This window comes from Rana temporaria, chromosome 10, assembly GCF_905171775.1.
Source record: "Rana temporaria chromosome 10, aRanTem1.1, whole genome shotgun sequence".
Lineage (NCBI taxonomy): Eukaryota > Metazoa > Chordata > Amphibia > Anura > Ranidae > Rana > Rana temporaria.
The window spans coordinates 25215327-25232676 of NC_053498.1; the positions used below are offsets into that span (position 1 = coordinate 25215327).

The window sequence follows — 17350 nt, forward strand, 5'->3', positions numbered from 1 at the left end:
CTTAATTTTTCTGAGACAGGAAGACCTAGCTTGTCAATGAAGTGTTGTTTAGGAAGTGGACCCGAGCGCGAAAAAAAACGGCCTATACGATACAACCCTTTGTCATGCCACCATTTGAACGAATCTACTTCAATTTTAGAAACAAAGAGTGGGTCTAGAAAAATACTCGATAAAGGTCTGCCTTTAGAAATTAGAGAGGGATTGTTTTTAAGTGAATCCCATAAAACAAAGGTTTGAGAAAGAGTCGGAGATAAAATAGAAGGCCTATTCTTGGTAGGACTCCACATTAACTCCTCTATCGTTAGATTCGGGGTCGCCTGCTCTTCTATATCTAACCAGTCAGGGCGTTCATGTTTAAGAAAAGTTTCCGATAACTGTGCCAATCTTGCTGATTGATAGTACCATAATAAGTTGGGTACCCCCAGACCCCCCTGTTCAGGCAAGTTATAGAGAGTGCGAGATGGAAGGCGTGGACCCTTATTGTTCCAAATAAACTTGGTAATCTTTCCTTGAAAGGATTTTAGATGACTTTTAATTATCGGTATGGGTAATGATCTAAAAAGATACAAAAGCCTAGGGAGAAGAGTCATCTTAACCGAGTTAATTCTACCAATCCAACCTATATTCTGAGTCCCCCAATCTCTCAAATCTTTCTCAAGTTTTCTATACATAGGTGGATAATTGGCCAAATACAAGTTTTGGATGTTGGGAGTCAAATAGATACCTAGGTATTTGATATAAGAGGTGTCCCATTTGAATCCATAATTTTCCTTTAGTAGAGAAACCGTGGATTCAGAGAGAGAAACATTGAGGGCCCTAGACTTGGCCATATTCACAGTTAGACCTGAAACTATAGAAAATTTGTCTAAAAGAGAATATAATTCCGGTAGGGATGTATCTGGAGCGGTCAAAAACAGTAAAAGGTCATCTGCAAACAAGGCACATTTATGTTCCGTTTTGGCACATCTAACTCCTCTGATGTTTGTGTTCTCACGAATAGCTATAGCCAAGGATTCCATAACTATTGCAAACACCAGGGGAGACAGAGGACAACCCTGCCTAGTACCCCTATGAATCTCAATAGGTTCCGAAAAGATACCCTGAAAGCGTATATTAGCTTTAGGATGAGAGTAAAGTGCAGATAAGATTCCAAGAAATTTCGTGCCAAACCCCCAACGTTTCATCACTTCTAACATGAATGGCCATGATACTGAGTCAAATGCTTTCTGTAGATCAATAGAAAGAAGCATTCCCCTTTGATTAGTATCACCAGTCCAACCCGAGTTCAAAATGGAGATCAGATCCACAGCCCTCCTAACCTGATCAGGACCTTGCCTTCCAGCGATGAAGCCTACTTGATCTTTACTAACATACTGGCCAATGAAAGAGGACATTCTATTGGCCATTACCTTAGTGAGTATCTTAAGATCTTTGTTAATGAGGGATATAGGTCTATAGTTTTCCACCAGGCTATGGTCTTTTTCTGGCTTTGGGATAACCGAAATATAAGCTAAATTAAGTTGCCTGTCTATGGGAACTCCACCGGTCATGTGGTTGAAGAATTTAACCATGTAGGGTGTTAAAATGCTCGAATATGTTTTATAATAAGCACTTGAAAACCCATCAGGGCCCGGGGCTTTATCTAATTTTAGGTTTTTAATTACTAACAATACTTCTTCAGCTGATATGGGAGACTCCATCATTTCTCTATGAACTTCAGTCAATTGAGGTAGATTCAAATTGTCTAGAAAATCATCCATTCCCTCTGAAGAAGAATCATCAGTGGATGTATAAAGCTTAGAAAAAAAATCATGAAAGGCCTCCATTATCTTCCTAGGATTCAGGGTAAGAGAACCATCAGTCATCCTTATTTTAGGGAGAGACCGTGATTGAAATCTGGGTGAGAGTTTATGAGCTAGCATCGGGCCTATTTTATCTTTAAATTTATAGAAATTAGCTCCAGTCCATTTCATATCTTCCCCAGCTTTGGTGGTAAGTACCAAGTTTAGGGCAGATCTAGCTGCATCAAGTGCCTGAGTAGGAAAGTTAAGAGGATCAGATTTATGTTTTTTACGTAGCTCTATATAGTTGTTTTCCAGCTTCCTTATGTCTATGTTTCTTTGTTTCTTGAGGCCAGCGGCCACTTGTATAATTTTGCCTCTGATAGAAGCCTTGTGGGCAGCCCACAGAGTTTCAGGGGACACATCTTCTGTATCATTATGCTTAAAGTATTCTAGAAGAGATCGCTCAATTTCCTTCATTAGGACAGGGTCCTTCAAAATAGACTTATTTAGTGTCCAATGAGACACTTTAGGAGAAGTGTCCTCTCTCCTCAGTGACAATAGAACCATCGAGTGATCTGACCAAGAAACATCAACTATATGAGACTTAATGGCAGCTGGGACGTGATGGTTAGAGATTAATATATGATCTATACGCGAATAAGAGTGGTGAGGGTTAGAATAGTGAGTATAGTCCTTAATTTTGGGGTTCATCTCCCTCCAGATGTCAGTTAATCTAGACTGATGTAGAATGCGTGCTACTTGTAGACTAAGTTTAGTCGGTCTGACGATTCCCTTGACAGAAGGTTTGGACTTATCCAATCCCGTGTCGAAAGCTAGGTTAGAGTCTCCACCCATAAGAATGATCCCCTCCATGAATGGTCGGAGGGTATCAAGCATCTGTGAGAAAAACTTTTTCTGACCTCTGTTAGGAGCATAATAAGAGATAAATGTGTATAGTCTGCCATCAAGGGTACCTTGTAACAATAGAAACCTACCTTCCGGATCTCCAAATTCTTTAGTCAGGTTAAAATTACAATACCTAGAAAACAAAATGGCCACACCCTTAGTTTTGTTTTCTGCTTTAGCTAGGTAAAACAATGGAAAGTGGGCATGCATAAAGGAAGGGTTGTATCGTTTAGGAAAGTGGGTTTCTTGAAGGAAAACCACATCCACACGGAGAGACTTGTATACTTGAAAGGCTTTGCGCGTCTTAACAGGAGAATTCAACCCCTGAGTGTTGTGAGTAACAACACTAAGGGGTTTAGATACATCATTCGATCCAGCCATAAGTCTTTTCTACATCTATGAACATGCGGGACCGTACAGATATCATCAATAGTCTCGCAAATACAAACAATGGCAGGCAGGCTGAAGAAACGAAGAGAGTATGAAGAAGAAAGAAAAAGAAGTGAAAAGGAGAGATAAAAAGAGAAAAATAAAAAAACATATGGCACAATAAACTATTAGATCGTGCAAGGTCAATTCGTGACCCAGAATGGGGGAAGAGAATGATTCTCCTTCCCTCATTCAAACAAGAAATTTTTGTATAGTCCCAGAAAAGGACTATATTCTTACCCATTGGGTCGACAAAGTGTCGACACAAGAGGTAAGTTGAGGTTCAATACCTCACCGTCGTCAGTTGCCGACAGATTAAACATTACACCTTAAAACAAGTTTAAGATAAAAGGCAAGTGAATCATAGGATGGCCCAAAAACAGTAGGAGAATAATCTAAAGAAAAACGGCATTAAACTAGACATGTAAACCCGGAATCTTCTTTGTTTTTAAAAAGCATCCGGGATAAAAATTCATCTGAATTAAAGATTAAGAGATACGTCCTGGATAAGTCTATTCAATATCAGGGTGCTTGGTCCCCTCCAATTTTCCTGTACTTGACCTTGTTCCAAGGATTTTGAGTCAGACTAGTAGGTGTGTTCCTCTTGGCAGATGGAAGTTGAGGCGGATTAGTGTCCATGACAGGATCAAGAGATATAATTTTCAGATCATACAGAAGTCGTTCACCTTCTTGGAAATTATGTATTATATGGTTTCTACCATTATAATTGAATTTTAAGGCGAAGGGGAAAGCCCATTTATACTTGATGTTTTTGTTGATGAGGGCAGACAATAACGGTTTCATTGCTCTTCTTTTCTGAATGGTATATGGTGAAATGTCAGAAAATATTTGTATATTAGTACCTTGGTATTGAAGATTCTCCTGTTGTCTGGACCGTTTCATAATGTCTTCTTTGGTGGAGAAATAATGAGGCTTGACCACCACATCTCTGGGCAAACCATCTCTTCTCATTGGACCTAATGATCTATGAGCCCTATCAATTTCCAATTTTATATCAGGTGCAGATGGAAGGAGGATTCTCATAATGTCTCGTATTGCTGAATGAACGTCCATAATGGACTCAGGAAGACCCCTAACCCTGAAGTTTTCTCTTCTTGACCTGTTTTCCAAATCGTCAATCTTAGTTTGAGCAGCCTCCAGTTGTTCTTGTAGGAAATGGATATGATCATCATGTTGTTCAGTTTTAGAGACGTTAGTGTCCAATTTATGCTCAACTGAGTCTATCCTGTTGCCAAGACATTGGAAGTCTGCCCTAATATCTTTAGTAATTTTCTCAGCCGTGTGAGCTAAACCCCTTTCCAGCATTTCAGAGATCCTGTTATAGAGATCAGCAACATTGAAAGAAACTTCTGGAGCAGTTTCAACGTTAGTAGTCACTTGTATAGGGTCATGTGATGGAGAAACCATAGGAATCCCATGATCAGCCATTATAGGTGTTATACCCTCCCTTACTACAGATGAAAATAAAGCTGAAGATGTAGTAGAACTTAAGGTAGGAGGTGATGAGGAGGGTGTCACATGAGACGAGAAATGTTCAGTAAACTTAGGATCCACCACAGGTACCTGAGGACTTGTATGAGGAGGGGTGTCCATATCAAAAAGACTCTCCTTGATAATTGAGTTCTTATTTTTTTTGCCCTGTTTCCCCTTCATATAAAATAAGTGTTATAGTGAATTCTTATCAGCAGGGGTAGAGTTGTTCTATATCGTAAAATCAACAGTTCACTCCTATATCAGCTCCTATAGGCATAACAGTCTTCTAACCACTATCTTACAGTGGGTATTGCTTATGTGAACTGACCAGGTCCAGATTTGAGCCTTTACAGTAAGTATTGTGAAAAGATCAGCATCATAAAAATGTCTCAAATTACGTATCATGCAGGTGTCATATTAGTGGATAGGTCTGCAGCTATCTTCGACTAACATCGGACGGTGAGTAGGAACCCCTCAGTAAGTTTCCATTGCAGGAATAATCATAGGATAATCCGATATTGTATAACACAGGCCCTGGGGACCGTATCGAGTTGGTAACCAATCTCTGACTACTGTGATTAGTCTATTATTGCAGTCAGGTATCCAGTGTACAAAAAATTACCTCAGTGTAGAGAAGGAATAAATATAATAAAAATTCCAAATAGTGTGATATAATGGATTATTTAGGTTGCAAGATGTTACGGTGAACTGGGGATAAAATCCATCTACACTCTATCAGATCCTCGCAATAGTTTTGCAGGATAATGGTCACAAGTCACCACACACTGAGTTTTAGTCACTGAGGTGGATTATAAGAGAAAAGTGTTTAATTTCAGCAGTTTTCGCCTCAGAAAAGCAGTTACACTTTTTTTTTTTTTTAAATCTGTGGTAATATACTTGTAGGCCACAAGATGGCGGCGTTGCCTCCGCAGTTTAAATATATATCAAGTCTGTGTTAATAAACTTGCAGGCCACAAGATGGCGGTGTCACCTCCGCAGTTGAATTGCTTATGAATTCTGTGGTAATATACTTACAGTCTACAAGATGGTGGTGTCACCTCTGCAGTTTAGTTATAAAATCTTTCCAAGGTATTTCATCCAGTTCTGAGGTGATAATTTGACACCCCACAGGGTGTAAGGATCACTGTCACAGTTTTAGCTTTCAATCCACATAACGATCGGAAGCTGTGTTCGTTTAGCCCGCTGTCACAGTACTTTAGATCGAGGGGTATAATGTTTACTGGGCCCCAAAATGGCGGCAGGTCTCCAGGTTAAAGATCTGCTCCCGGACCTAATAACCGCTTCAAATCGCCGCTCAGGCTTATGTCTCTGGGCCACCACGTAGATCGCTACACATATGAGGAGGATGACACTATGATTGTGTCTTTTTCTGCCGTTTTTACCTCACTTGAGCACGGCTGTGATCAAGGCTTCATAGGCCCCAAGATGGCGGCGGCACGTCTGCAATTGAACTCTGTCATGGACTGATTTACACCGCCGGCAGACCATCAAAAGGCACAATAATGGTATGGGGCTGTGCAGGGAGATTCCCCGAGTCAGGATGGAAGGGTTAGAAGTTTAAATTCCCGATCCTCGGTACCGGATGGCTTCGGATTCAGTTCAGCTAGGACGGAGCTCCCTCAGAGAGCATCCATTGCCATCAGCGTCCGGCCACGCCCCCCTCGTAACTAGCGGATGGATTCTATCGTGTGTATGGGGCCTTTCAGTAAAGTAATACTTTATAGAATTAGTTTTGAACTTTCCTCCTGTTTGAGGTCATGTCCCGTGTTCTGGATTTTGGTTTCATATTGAAACAACTGCCCTCCAAAATATTATTCACCCACTTGATGCATTTAAAGGTTTCAATCATGTCTCCCAATCCCCTTCTTTCCTCCAGACTGTACATATTAAGTTCCTGAAGTCTCTCTTGATATGTTTTATCCTCCAGACCTTTCACCATTTTTGTTACCTGGCTCTGGACTTGTTCTATCTTATCAATATCTTTGTGTAAGTGAGGTCTCCAGAACTGAACACGGTATTCTAAAGATCTATATAGGGGATTCATAGCTGAGGGTAGAGCTGCATGATTCATGGGCAAAATGAGAATCACGATTCTTTTGCTTAGACTAAAGATCACGATTCTCTCCTGATTCTCAAAAACTGAATGCCAGAAACCCCCCCCAAATAAATCAATTAACCTGTGATATATCTAAAAATATGAATGTATAAAAAAAAGACCAGTGATATGTCTATAATGTTAAAGACCATATAACTCCTATGAAGAAAGCAGAATCTTTGGTTTGCTTTTTTCATAGGAGTTATATGGTCTTTAAAGCGGGAGTTCACCCGAATTTTTTTTTTTAACCTTAGATTAATGCTCATTTTGTCAAGGGGAATCGTGGAGTTTTTTTAAAATCTAAGCAGTACTTACCGTTTTAGAGAGCGATCTTCTCCGCCGCTTCCGGGTATGGTCTTCGGGACTGGTCGTTCCTATTTGATTGACAGCCTTCCGACAGGCTTCCGACGGTCGCATACATTGCGTCACGAGTAGCCGAAAGAAGCCGAACGTTGGTGCGGCTCTATACGGCGCCTGCGCACCGACGTTCGGCTACTTTAGAAAAATCGTGACGCGATGTATGCGACCGTCGGAAGCCTGTCGGAAGACTGTCAATCAAATAGGAACGCCCAGTCCCGCAGCCCATACCCGGAAGCGGCGGAGAAGATCGCTCTCTAAAACGGTAAGTACTGCTTAGATTTTAAAAAAACTACCCGATTCCCCTTGACAAAATTAGCATCAATCTAAGGTTAAAAATTCACTTTCTGGGTGAACCTCCACTTTAACATTATAGACATAGCACTGGTCTGTTTTTTATACATCAGAAGCAGTAACGCCGGCAACCACTGGGTGGCGCATTGATACACACTACAGTTGTACAGAACTGCGAGAAAGATTTATACATCAGAAGCAGTACCGCCCAGCAACCACTGGGTGGCGCATGAATACACACTACAGTTGTACAGAACTGTGAGAGAGAGGCCCACGCCCAGGCATCCAGCAGGCTGCTGACGTTGGTTTCCGATATCGGCGGCATTTACGTTCCATGCTGGTTACGTGGAACCGGGGGTGAGATAAGAAAATCGCGGGTCATCCTGCCTGGAGATTGCAGGGGGGGGGGGGTAGAATCGAGATTGCGATTTTATCTTGATTAATCGTGCAGCTATAGCTGAGGGTCATAGTAGAAAGGCCATCTGAGGTCTAGACGTATATGTCATGTACGTAACCTAGCTCTTTCGAGTGGCTACTGTGTCACCAATCATGGGTTTTAACCTGAGTGTAAATTTAGTCTCTCTTCTGCTGTCATTTGGGATTTAAGGTCCTTTCAAATAACGTTGTAGTTGCAGAAATCTGGTAATTAGGATCTCATAATACTCCTGAAATAAAATGTATTTGTGCAAAATTCTGTGTTTTCTGTTTCTTTTTGTTCTAGCCACCGCAATAAAACCTGTCCGTCTCTCAGTTCCTTAGTGTGCATAACAATATTGAATAAAAGAACTTCTTAGCATTTTACAGCCATTCTCTTTCTCATATGTTTGTTTTTGTTTCTTACAGATCCTCCTTATATTAATATCGCCATCAAAGGTATTTTAGCTTTTTCCATTTCTCAAAACATTTAAGAAATAATTTGAACTGCCAAACTCATTCATAACATACAAGCCTATTCTTATAAACATTATTTCAACAGTATTCCCCATGAAGCACCAGAAAAAAACAACAGACAATTTGGAATGTAGTTCAGGAAATATTGTATGTCATACTTACCAACATCTTCATTCCAGTTCTCGAGACACTGTCCCCCTCACCCATAGCCCACACTTGAAACCCCCACCTTCCTAACAGTCTTGCCCAGATCATGCCCACTCTCCAGGCAGTCCAGCCTTCATCACACCCACTCTCTGGGCCCTTATTATCTGGGCCAGTTGCAGTTGTGATCCCTTCAGCTAATACCCCTTCTTCTTGTTCCTGTGCATGCTCAATAACTCAAATAAGAGCGATACTGTGATCTCAGAACACAACCCAGGACATAGAGTTATCAAAGAAAGAAAGTAACCGCTCCAGGTGGATTGTGTTAGGATGATCAGTATGGTCTCAGGAGATTGAGGGTGCTGGCAATGCACAAGGCAACAAATGGAAAAAGAAAATATGGACAGCCGCACTCCAAAAAACCTTGATGGTTGTCTTTATTTAAAAAAGGAAAAATGCACTACAAGTCACAGCACACTACACGTTTCGCACTATAAATTAGTGCTTAATCATGAGTAAGCACTAATTTATAGTGCGAAACGCGTCAGCTATTTTACTCCCATGTAGTGTGCCGTGACTTGTAGTGCATTTTTCCTTTTTTAAATAAAGACAACCATCAAGGTTTTTTGGAGTGCGGCTGTCCATATTTTCTTTTTACATAGAGTTAACAGGACAGAGGACAGAAATGGCCAGTAGATGACCCATAGATGCAACCCTCCCAGAAAATCTGGAACATTTCTTAATTCAAGACCACTGAGCCCTTTATGTTACCAAAAGAAAGTCTTGAAACTTTAGAAATCGATGCACAAACATAATCTAGATACATCCATTATGTATTACAATTTTAGAAAATAGTATTTTTAACTCTATAAAGTAGATAGTGTATCCACTTAAGACCCGGACCATTATGCAGGGAAAGGACCTGGACCCTTTTTGTGATTCTGCACTGCGTCGCTTTAACTGACAATTGTGCGGCCCCGGCAGACCCGAGGTATGCGAATAGAGTCTCACCGTCACTCGCTGCTCAAAGCTTGGAACGCCACTTCCTGGATCAGCTTTGCACGTCACACATCATACGTTAGCTCAGATAGATGCCGTACAGCCACGCCCCGACATGTTTCGTCACATCGACTTTCCCATGATTAAGTCGATGTGATGAAACATGTCGGAGCGTGGCTTTACGGCAACTATCTGAGCTAATGTATGACATGTGACGTGCAAAGCTGATCCAGGAAGTGGTGTTCCAAGCTTGAGCAGCGAGTGATGGTGAGACAGACTGTGCAGGTCTGGGAGATATTTCAAGCACCTACAGGTAAGCCTATAGGTTAAAGTGGTTGTAAAGGGTTTACAACCACTTTAAAAATACTATTTCATAGATACATCCATTGCATATCCTGACTTTTGAAAACTGCAGTGTTCCCTGAATGATTTAATAGTTGTTCCGTTTGTCTTCTGGGAGTGTTTTTCAATGTGCTATTCCATCAGGTAATACCACCACTGAGGACACACGTATCACTGTGCTGGAAGGAGACTCCTTAGTCATTGAATGCATTGTGGACAGCAACCCTCAAGCCAACATTTCATGGCATGATAAAGACTCACTGCTCCGTGGACCACTGAATGGAGAGTTACTAACCTATGAACTGAGGAACATCACATCAAATGATGCTGGAAGATACCAATGCTCAGCCCAGAATAACCACTGGATCAGGAACAGAACCATAGACATCATCGTGCATTGTAAGTAGCCCTCAGGCCTTTAATAAAGTGTATGAAAGCCAAATTTTCCTTTTTGGATAGCATAGGGGATGATGAGAACACTTTCCTTTTTTTCTTCTTTGCTGTCTGTGTCCCTTTGGAGAGATTTTCTTTCACTTCCTGTCTGAGAGGCATAGCAGGACGTAAGATCAAGCTTGTCCTTTTGTTACACAGGTTTTTATTGTGCAGTATTAAAACCCTTGACTTTAAGTGGCCCAGCATTCTAATAACCAGTGATGTCATCAGTCGATAAGGAGGACTTCTGCACAACATCCTTATTTGCCCCTCCCCTGCCCCTCTCTGTTAGCACTGGGGTCCCATTAGCTGAGAAACGCTGGAATACCTATCAGTACTAGTGTGCAAAGGTGTATTTGCTTTGGGAGAATAAATCACCTCTAATATTGGGTTTGTGGTAGGGTGACCACATTTCCAAACTACTATTCAGGGACACCCTCCCTTCCCAAAAATCAGCTTGTGCTGTAACGAATCACAGCACAGTGATTGGACACAAGAGGCGGGATTTATGATGTTTCCAATCACAAGCAGGGGGCAGGGATTGTGCTTCTCCAGGCATTCCCGGCCAGGACAAGTACTGTCAGTGAGTAAAGCGGTGATGTGGCGGCATTTTTTGGGGGCATCAGATTGGCCCGGGGAATGAAGGTGCCCGGGACAGACCTGCAAAATGCGGGACTGTGGGCAATCCGGGACACGTGGTCATCCTAGTTTGTGGATGCTGCTTCCCGGGACCCACGGCCGCACTCACTAGGCCACGTGGCATGCGCGCCCACTGGGCGGCAGAGCTAAAGGGACGTACCTGTACGCCAATCTGCCTGCCCGTGCCATGTTGTTTACATAAACAGTCGTGCAGCGGTCAGGACGTGGTTAATTCAGTTTTTGACATTTTTGAAATGGGTGCCTTGGGATTATGTAGAATTTTAAAGGGGGCCGCAACTGAAAAAAGGTTGAGAGACACTGGTGTAGTCTCTTGGTTGGACCAAGGTATAGAACTCAAGCAAGTTGACTTTCGCTCACCTCAATCAATCAGTCTTGGGGTCTGTTGTTGGGCTTTGGTCTAGTGTCCTTTGCATCTGTTTGAGATGCTTGAGATCATTCAGAACTCATTGACTGGTTCATTTTACCTGTCGCTGAACTCCTGCTGATCTGCACTTGACCCGCTTTAAGAGGAGTTTGCATAGACTTGTATGGGAATGCAAACCTTCTTGAGAAGGGCAAAAACCCCTCACCACTGGCCCTTATTCTCTTCAGGTGACCCCGAATGCATTTATCCTGATTAGTGTTTAGTGTCTCTTCTGGCTTCCCTCTTCTGCTGGCAATTGGGGGTTAAATGTTTTTAACTCACATTGTAGTTGCAGAAATCTGGCTTCCCACTCCTGGTAAATAGGATCTCATAATACTCCTGAATGAATTTGTTTTATATGTGCAAAATTCATTGCTTTCTGTTGCTTTGTGTTAAAGCCACTGCCGTAAAAACCTGTCTGTTCCCCAGCTCCTTAGTGTGCATAACAATATCAAATAAAAGAGCTGCTTAGCATTTTACAGCAATTCTCGTTCTCATATGTTTTTGTTTCTTACAGATCCTCCTTATATTAACATCACCATCAAAGGTATTTTAGCTTTTTCCATTCCTCAGAGCTTTGAAGAAATAATTTGAGCTGCCAAATTCATTCATAACATACAAGCCTATTCATATGAACATTGATTCAACAGCATTCCCCAGGCAGCACCAGAAAAATCAAACAGTACATTTTTTTAATGTAGTTCAGGAAATATTGTATGTCATACTTGCCAACATCTTCATTCCAGTTCTTGAAAAAAAAAATTGCAATAAGCGTTTATTGATTGGTTTGCGCAAAAGTTATAGCTTCTACAAAATAGGGGACTGTTTTATGGCATTTTTATTAATACATATATTTTTTTTACTAGTTATGGCGGTGATCAGCGATTTTCTATCATGACTGCGACATTATGGCGGACACTTTTGACACCATTGTCATTTTTCCAGCGATCAGTGCTATACAAATGCACTGATTACTGTAAAAATTACACTGGCAGTGAAGGGTTTAACCACTGGGTGGCGCTGCAGGGGTTAAGTGTTCCCTAGGGAGTGAATCTTACTGTTAGGGGGAGTGGCTACACGTGACATGTCACTGATGACCGTTCCCGATCACGAGGGAACGGTCATCAGTGACAGTGTCACTAGGTAGAATAGGGGAATGCCTTGTTTCCCTTCACTCATGGTCCACACTTGAAACCCCCACCTTCCTAACAGTCTTGCCCAGGTCATGCCCACTTTTCAGGCTGTTCAGCTTTCATCACACCCACTCTCTGGGCCCTTATTATCTGGGCCACTTGCGGTCGTGATCCCTTCAGCTAATTCCCTTTTTTTGTGCAAAAACAGTGTAGCGCTGGACAGCATATACCACATAAGTATCTAAAGCAACAGGTGTAAACAATGTTAATCTATAAGTGGTAACAATCTTTTGAAACTTAATTCAATATGTGAATACACAAAAGCTATAAATGCATAGGTTGTTATAACACTGTGCCAATCATTATGGCACTGAGCATAAATTACTTTTAAATGAATAAACAGTGTAAAAAAAGTGACCAATTCAGCATATGAGGTGCAAAACAAAAAGAGTCCACAGAAAAAAACTGGGAGTTGTTAGCCCCTTCCAATGCAGGTGATGAAAAGATGCAAACAATAAGTCCAATTAGGAGATCCACAGGTGAGAAAGGAGGGAGATTTCAGGCATCAGTGGCCCAACACCAGTAGAAATAAAGGCTTACCAGAAAGCCTGTGACTAATGCCTTTCAGGAACAGCAGATAATTCTGATCCTTTGGGGTGTCAGGAACGAATCCGGATCTCTCCACAGATTAGATGGTAGAATCCACAGCTCCTCATAGGGTTAACCACTGCTTCCAAATGGAACTTGCATAGATGTATGTGAGCGTGTGTTTATCAAACACCATGTGGGGAAAAATAAAGGGACAATCCCATAGTGTAGGCATAAAAAACGAGAGAGTTTATTTAAAAAATATAAAAATGAAACAGCTTAAAATACTCTCATTCATAGAGAGTGATACAAAAGTCCTTGCAAGGATAAAAAGCTCCGTATGAATATCAGACCGCCTAAGGCCGTTAGTACATGCGCAATGCGGGTGTGTCTGCCCGACGATCGTTTCATCGTAATGACATCATCAGGGGCACCTTTTACCCTTTGTGTTCCTGTACATGCTCAATAACTCAAATAAGAGTGATTCTGTGATCTCAGAACACAACCCAGGACATAGAGTTATCAGGATAGAGGATAGAAATGTACAATAGATGACTTATAGATGAAAACATGATCCCAGCAAATCTGGAACATTTGATAAATCAAGACAACAAAGCCTTTTATGTTACCAAAGGATCTATTGAAGCATCAGAAATCAATACACAAACATGATTTAGATCAGTGGTCTCCAAACTGCGGCCCGCGGGCCAGATGTGGCCTTTGGCTTGCCTTTATCCGGCACTATTCCTTCCACTGACACCATAGATGGGACACCATTCCTTCCACTGACACCATAGATGGGACACCATTCCTTCCACTGACACCAATGTTGAGGCACTATTTATCCCACTAACACCAATGAAAGGGGCACTATTAACCCACTGAGACCAACAATGGGGCACTATTCATCCAACTGACACCAACAATGGAGATTAATCTTCCCACTAATACCAACACCTCCTACTAATGCCCAAAAGCATTTTTCATTTTCTTTATCCCTTCTGACCCCCAATTCGGATGCATTTTGTACTCCCACTGGCCACAATCTAGCCCTCCTAAGGTCTGAAGCAGTGTTTCTCAACTCCAGTCCTCAAGGCGCCCCAACAGGTCATGTTTTCAGGATTTCCTTCAGATGAAACGGCTGTGGTAATTACAAGGCAGTGAAACTGATCAAATCACCTGTGCAAAATAATGGAAAGTCTGAAAACATGACCTGTTGGGGCGCCTTGAGGAGAAACCCTGGTCTAAAGGATAGAAAACTGGCCTTTTGCTTAAAGTTTGGAGACCCCTGATCTAGATACATCCATTGCATATCCTGACTTTTGAAAACTGCAGTGTTCCCTGTATGATTTAATAGGTGTATATATTTGTAGAATCAATTTCCATTTGTCTTCTGGGTATTTTCAATATGCTTTTCCATCAGGTAATACCACCACTGAGGACACACATATCACTGTGCTGGAAGGAGACTCCTTAGTTATTGAATGCATTGTGGACAGCAATCCTCAGGCCAACATTTCATGGCATGATAAAGACTCACTGCGCTTTGGACCACTGAATAGAGAGTTACTACCCTATGAACTGAGGAACATTACATCAAATGATGCTGGAAGATACCAATGCTCAGCCCAGAATAACCACTGGATCAGGAACAGAACCATAGACATCATTGTGCATTGTAAGTAGCCCTCAGGCCTTTCATAACGTGTATGAAAGCCAAAATACTTCATTTTGGATGGCATAGGGGATGATTAAGACTCCTTCCTTGTTTCTTCTTTGCTGTTTGCGTCACTTTGCAGGGATTTTATTTCACTTCCTGTCTCAAAGGCATAGCAGGAAGTAAGAGGAGATCTCTACAAAGCAAGAACAGGTGTCCCATTGGAAGATTATCCCTCACCTCTCCCAACGCTGTATCTTGGCCTAGGCCAACAAGGCCCAGGCCTAGGTCAGCATGAAAAGAGTCCCCGTCGGATTGCGCTACACTTTCAGTGTAGCGCCAGTCTTATGAGGTGGACTGGGCCGCAAGACAAATCAGTCTTGTGCCCCCATAAAGCGACCTCATTGCTGCCAGTATGATAGGGATGGTGCAGACCCAAGGGACACTGACATGGTCACCTATACCTGGCAGGTAGGTAGTAGGATTCTCCTGCAATCCTTTGCTTGTGTCAGTTGTACATATTAGGGAATCTTAATTTTATTTCTGTTGATTGCTGATGAGAAAAATAAATAGATGGATTGATTGTTCCTGCCCCCAATCATTTCTTTGCTCACTGTCTGGGCCACATTCACCTTCATCACAGTGCTACCTGTTTTCTGCTGCACCACTGGCATGGTCATATCGTCTTAGTCCTCCATAAATTTAGCATACATTTGTGCCTAAAGTAGAACTATAGGCAACACTTTTTTTCCTCTTTTGGATAGAGTAAGGGATGGTTATAGCCCCTGCAAAAATTTTTTTTGCTATCCGTTAATTTCTCTTTATTTCCTGCCCCATAGCCAAACGGGAAGTGAGAGGAAATCTCTTCAGATTAAGGGAATCCCCCCCAGGCCCTCAGAACTATGGGCAGGTCTTAAACAGGAAGGGGTGTGACCTTAACAGGAAGGGGAGGATCATATTTAAATTAGGGGGTATACAAGTTTAGTTAGGCCTAGGGCAGCACAAAACCTAAATACACCACTGACCAATCCTATGCCAACTTCAATATGTTGGATTTCCCATCTTCCCATTTCTGCACCTGAGACAATGGCCACCAGGACTAGTAGAGAGGGGGTCCCAAGCAGAGACATGGCAGAGGTTCCCCTTACACATTTTATTAAAATGAGCATACATTTTAAATATATGAATAAGTCCCTACCGGCAATATAGAAGGATGTTGGTTTGGGAATTGTGGGCATCTTCTAGATCAGTGGTTCTGAACCTCCTCTTCAAGTACTCCCAACGGGTCATGTTTTCAGGTTTTCCTTTACTTACGGCTGCTTTAAATCAATATCAATGACATGATATGGATAAGAGCTATTTTATCTAAGGGAAGTTCCCAAAACATGGCTCATTGGGGGTACCTGAGGACTGAGGTTGAGAACCACTGTTCGAGATAACACTGTTGCTGTGTTTTTTTTTGTCATGTAACTGCAATGTTCACCATAACATGGCAAAAAATAATAATTGCGTGGAAGTGTGTAAGAATGACCAAATTTCTTTTATTGTTTCATGGCCCTTTTTTGTGACCCACTCCATAAGGTACAAAATAGTAATCTCCTGAACACCTCTGAGGACTCTTACATTTTGCCTACAGATATAATTTGAACACACTCTTTGAAAATGTATGTCTGAGGGAAAAAAAATCTGATTTTGTACATATCTGCAATACATGCACGTTTGCCAATGTTTTATCTCTTTAACCATTTCAGCTCTGGAATAATTACCGTATTTATCGGGGTATTGCGCGCTCCGGCGTATAGCGCGCACCCCTATTGTGGACCCGCAATTCCTGTAAAAAAACATTTTAGTACTTACAGTTTTGGTGTCTTGCGCGGCGTCCATCGGCGGCCTCGTCGGGTCCGGCGTCCGTCTGCGGCTTTGGTGGTGTCCTCCCGGCTTCTCCCGCGCTGTCTCCCCGTCGAATCGCTGCTTCCCGCGCTCAGTTTGAATGCCTGCGCCGACATATACCGAGTGCAGTACACTCGGCTACATTTGGCCAGGCTCGGCTTCGCTCGTGCTCACGCTCTGTGACTTTTATGCGTGAGCACGAGCGAAGCCGAGACTGGCCGAAAGTAGCCCAGTGTACTGCACTAGGTATATGTCGGCACAGGCATTCAAACTGAGCCTGGGAAGCGGGTATCGGCGTATATCGCGCACCCACGATTTCCCCCTTATTTTAAGGGGAAAAAAGTGCGCGGTATACGCCGATAAATACGGTACCCCCTACATGACCAGGCCATTTTTTTGCAATACGGCACTGCGGGGGCGTACAACGCTGTGCCCAAATAAAATGTTTTTCCTTTTTTTGCCACAAATAGAGCTTTCTTTTGGTGATATTTGATCACCTCTGCGGTTTTTATTTTTTGCGCTATAAACGGTATTTTTTACTTTTTGATATAAAAGATATCCAATAAAAAAATGTAAATAATCAAATTTCTTCATCAATTTAGGTCAATATGTATTCTGCTATATATTTTTGGTAAAAAAATCACAATAAGCGTTTATTGATTGGTTTGTGCAACAGTTATAGCGTCTACAAATTATGAGATATATTTCTTTCTTTTTTTTTCTTTATTTGGCTCTGACTTGCTGCAGCTTTGAATGCACATTATTAGAAGCTCACAGTGTGCAGTAAAATCATGCCCTGTACACACGATCGGTTTTCCCGTTGGAAAAAGT

The 17350-nt window shown here is 42.0% G+C and overlaps 1 protein-coding gene across 1 annotated transcript in view; it reads left to right on the plus strand.

The window, feature by feature from the left end:
- Positions 1-17350, plus strand: part of LOC120916455 (sialic acid-binding Ig-like lectin 10) — a 52968-nt gene that overhangs the window by 19922 nt on the left and 15696 nt on the right. Inside the window, exons 2-5 of the mRNA XM_040327429.1 lie at positions 8224-8253; positions 9901-10155; positions 11769-11798; positions 14396-14650. Coding sequence (XP_040183363.1) covers positions 8224-8253; positions 9901-10155; positions 11769-11798; positions 14396-14650 — 570 coding nt within the window. The remainder of the gene's footprint in view (positions 1-8223; positions 8254-9900; positions 10156-11768; positions 11799-14395; positions 14651-17350) is intronic.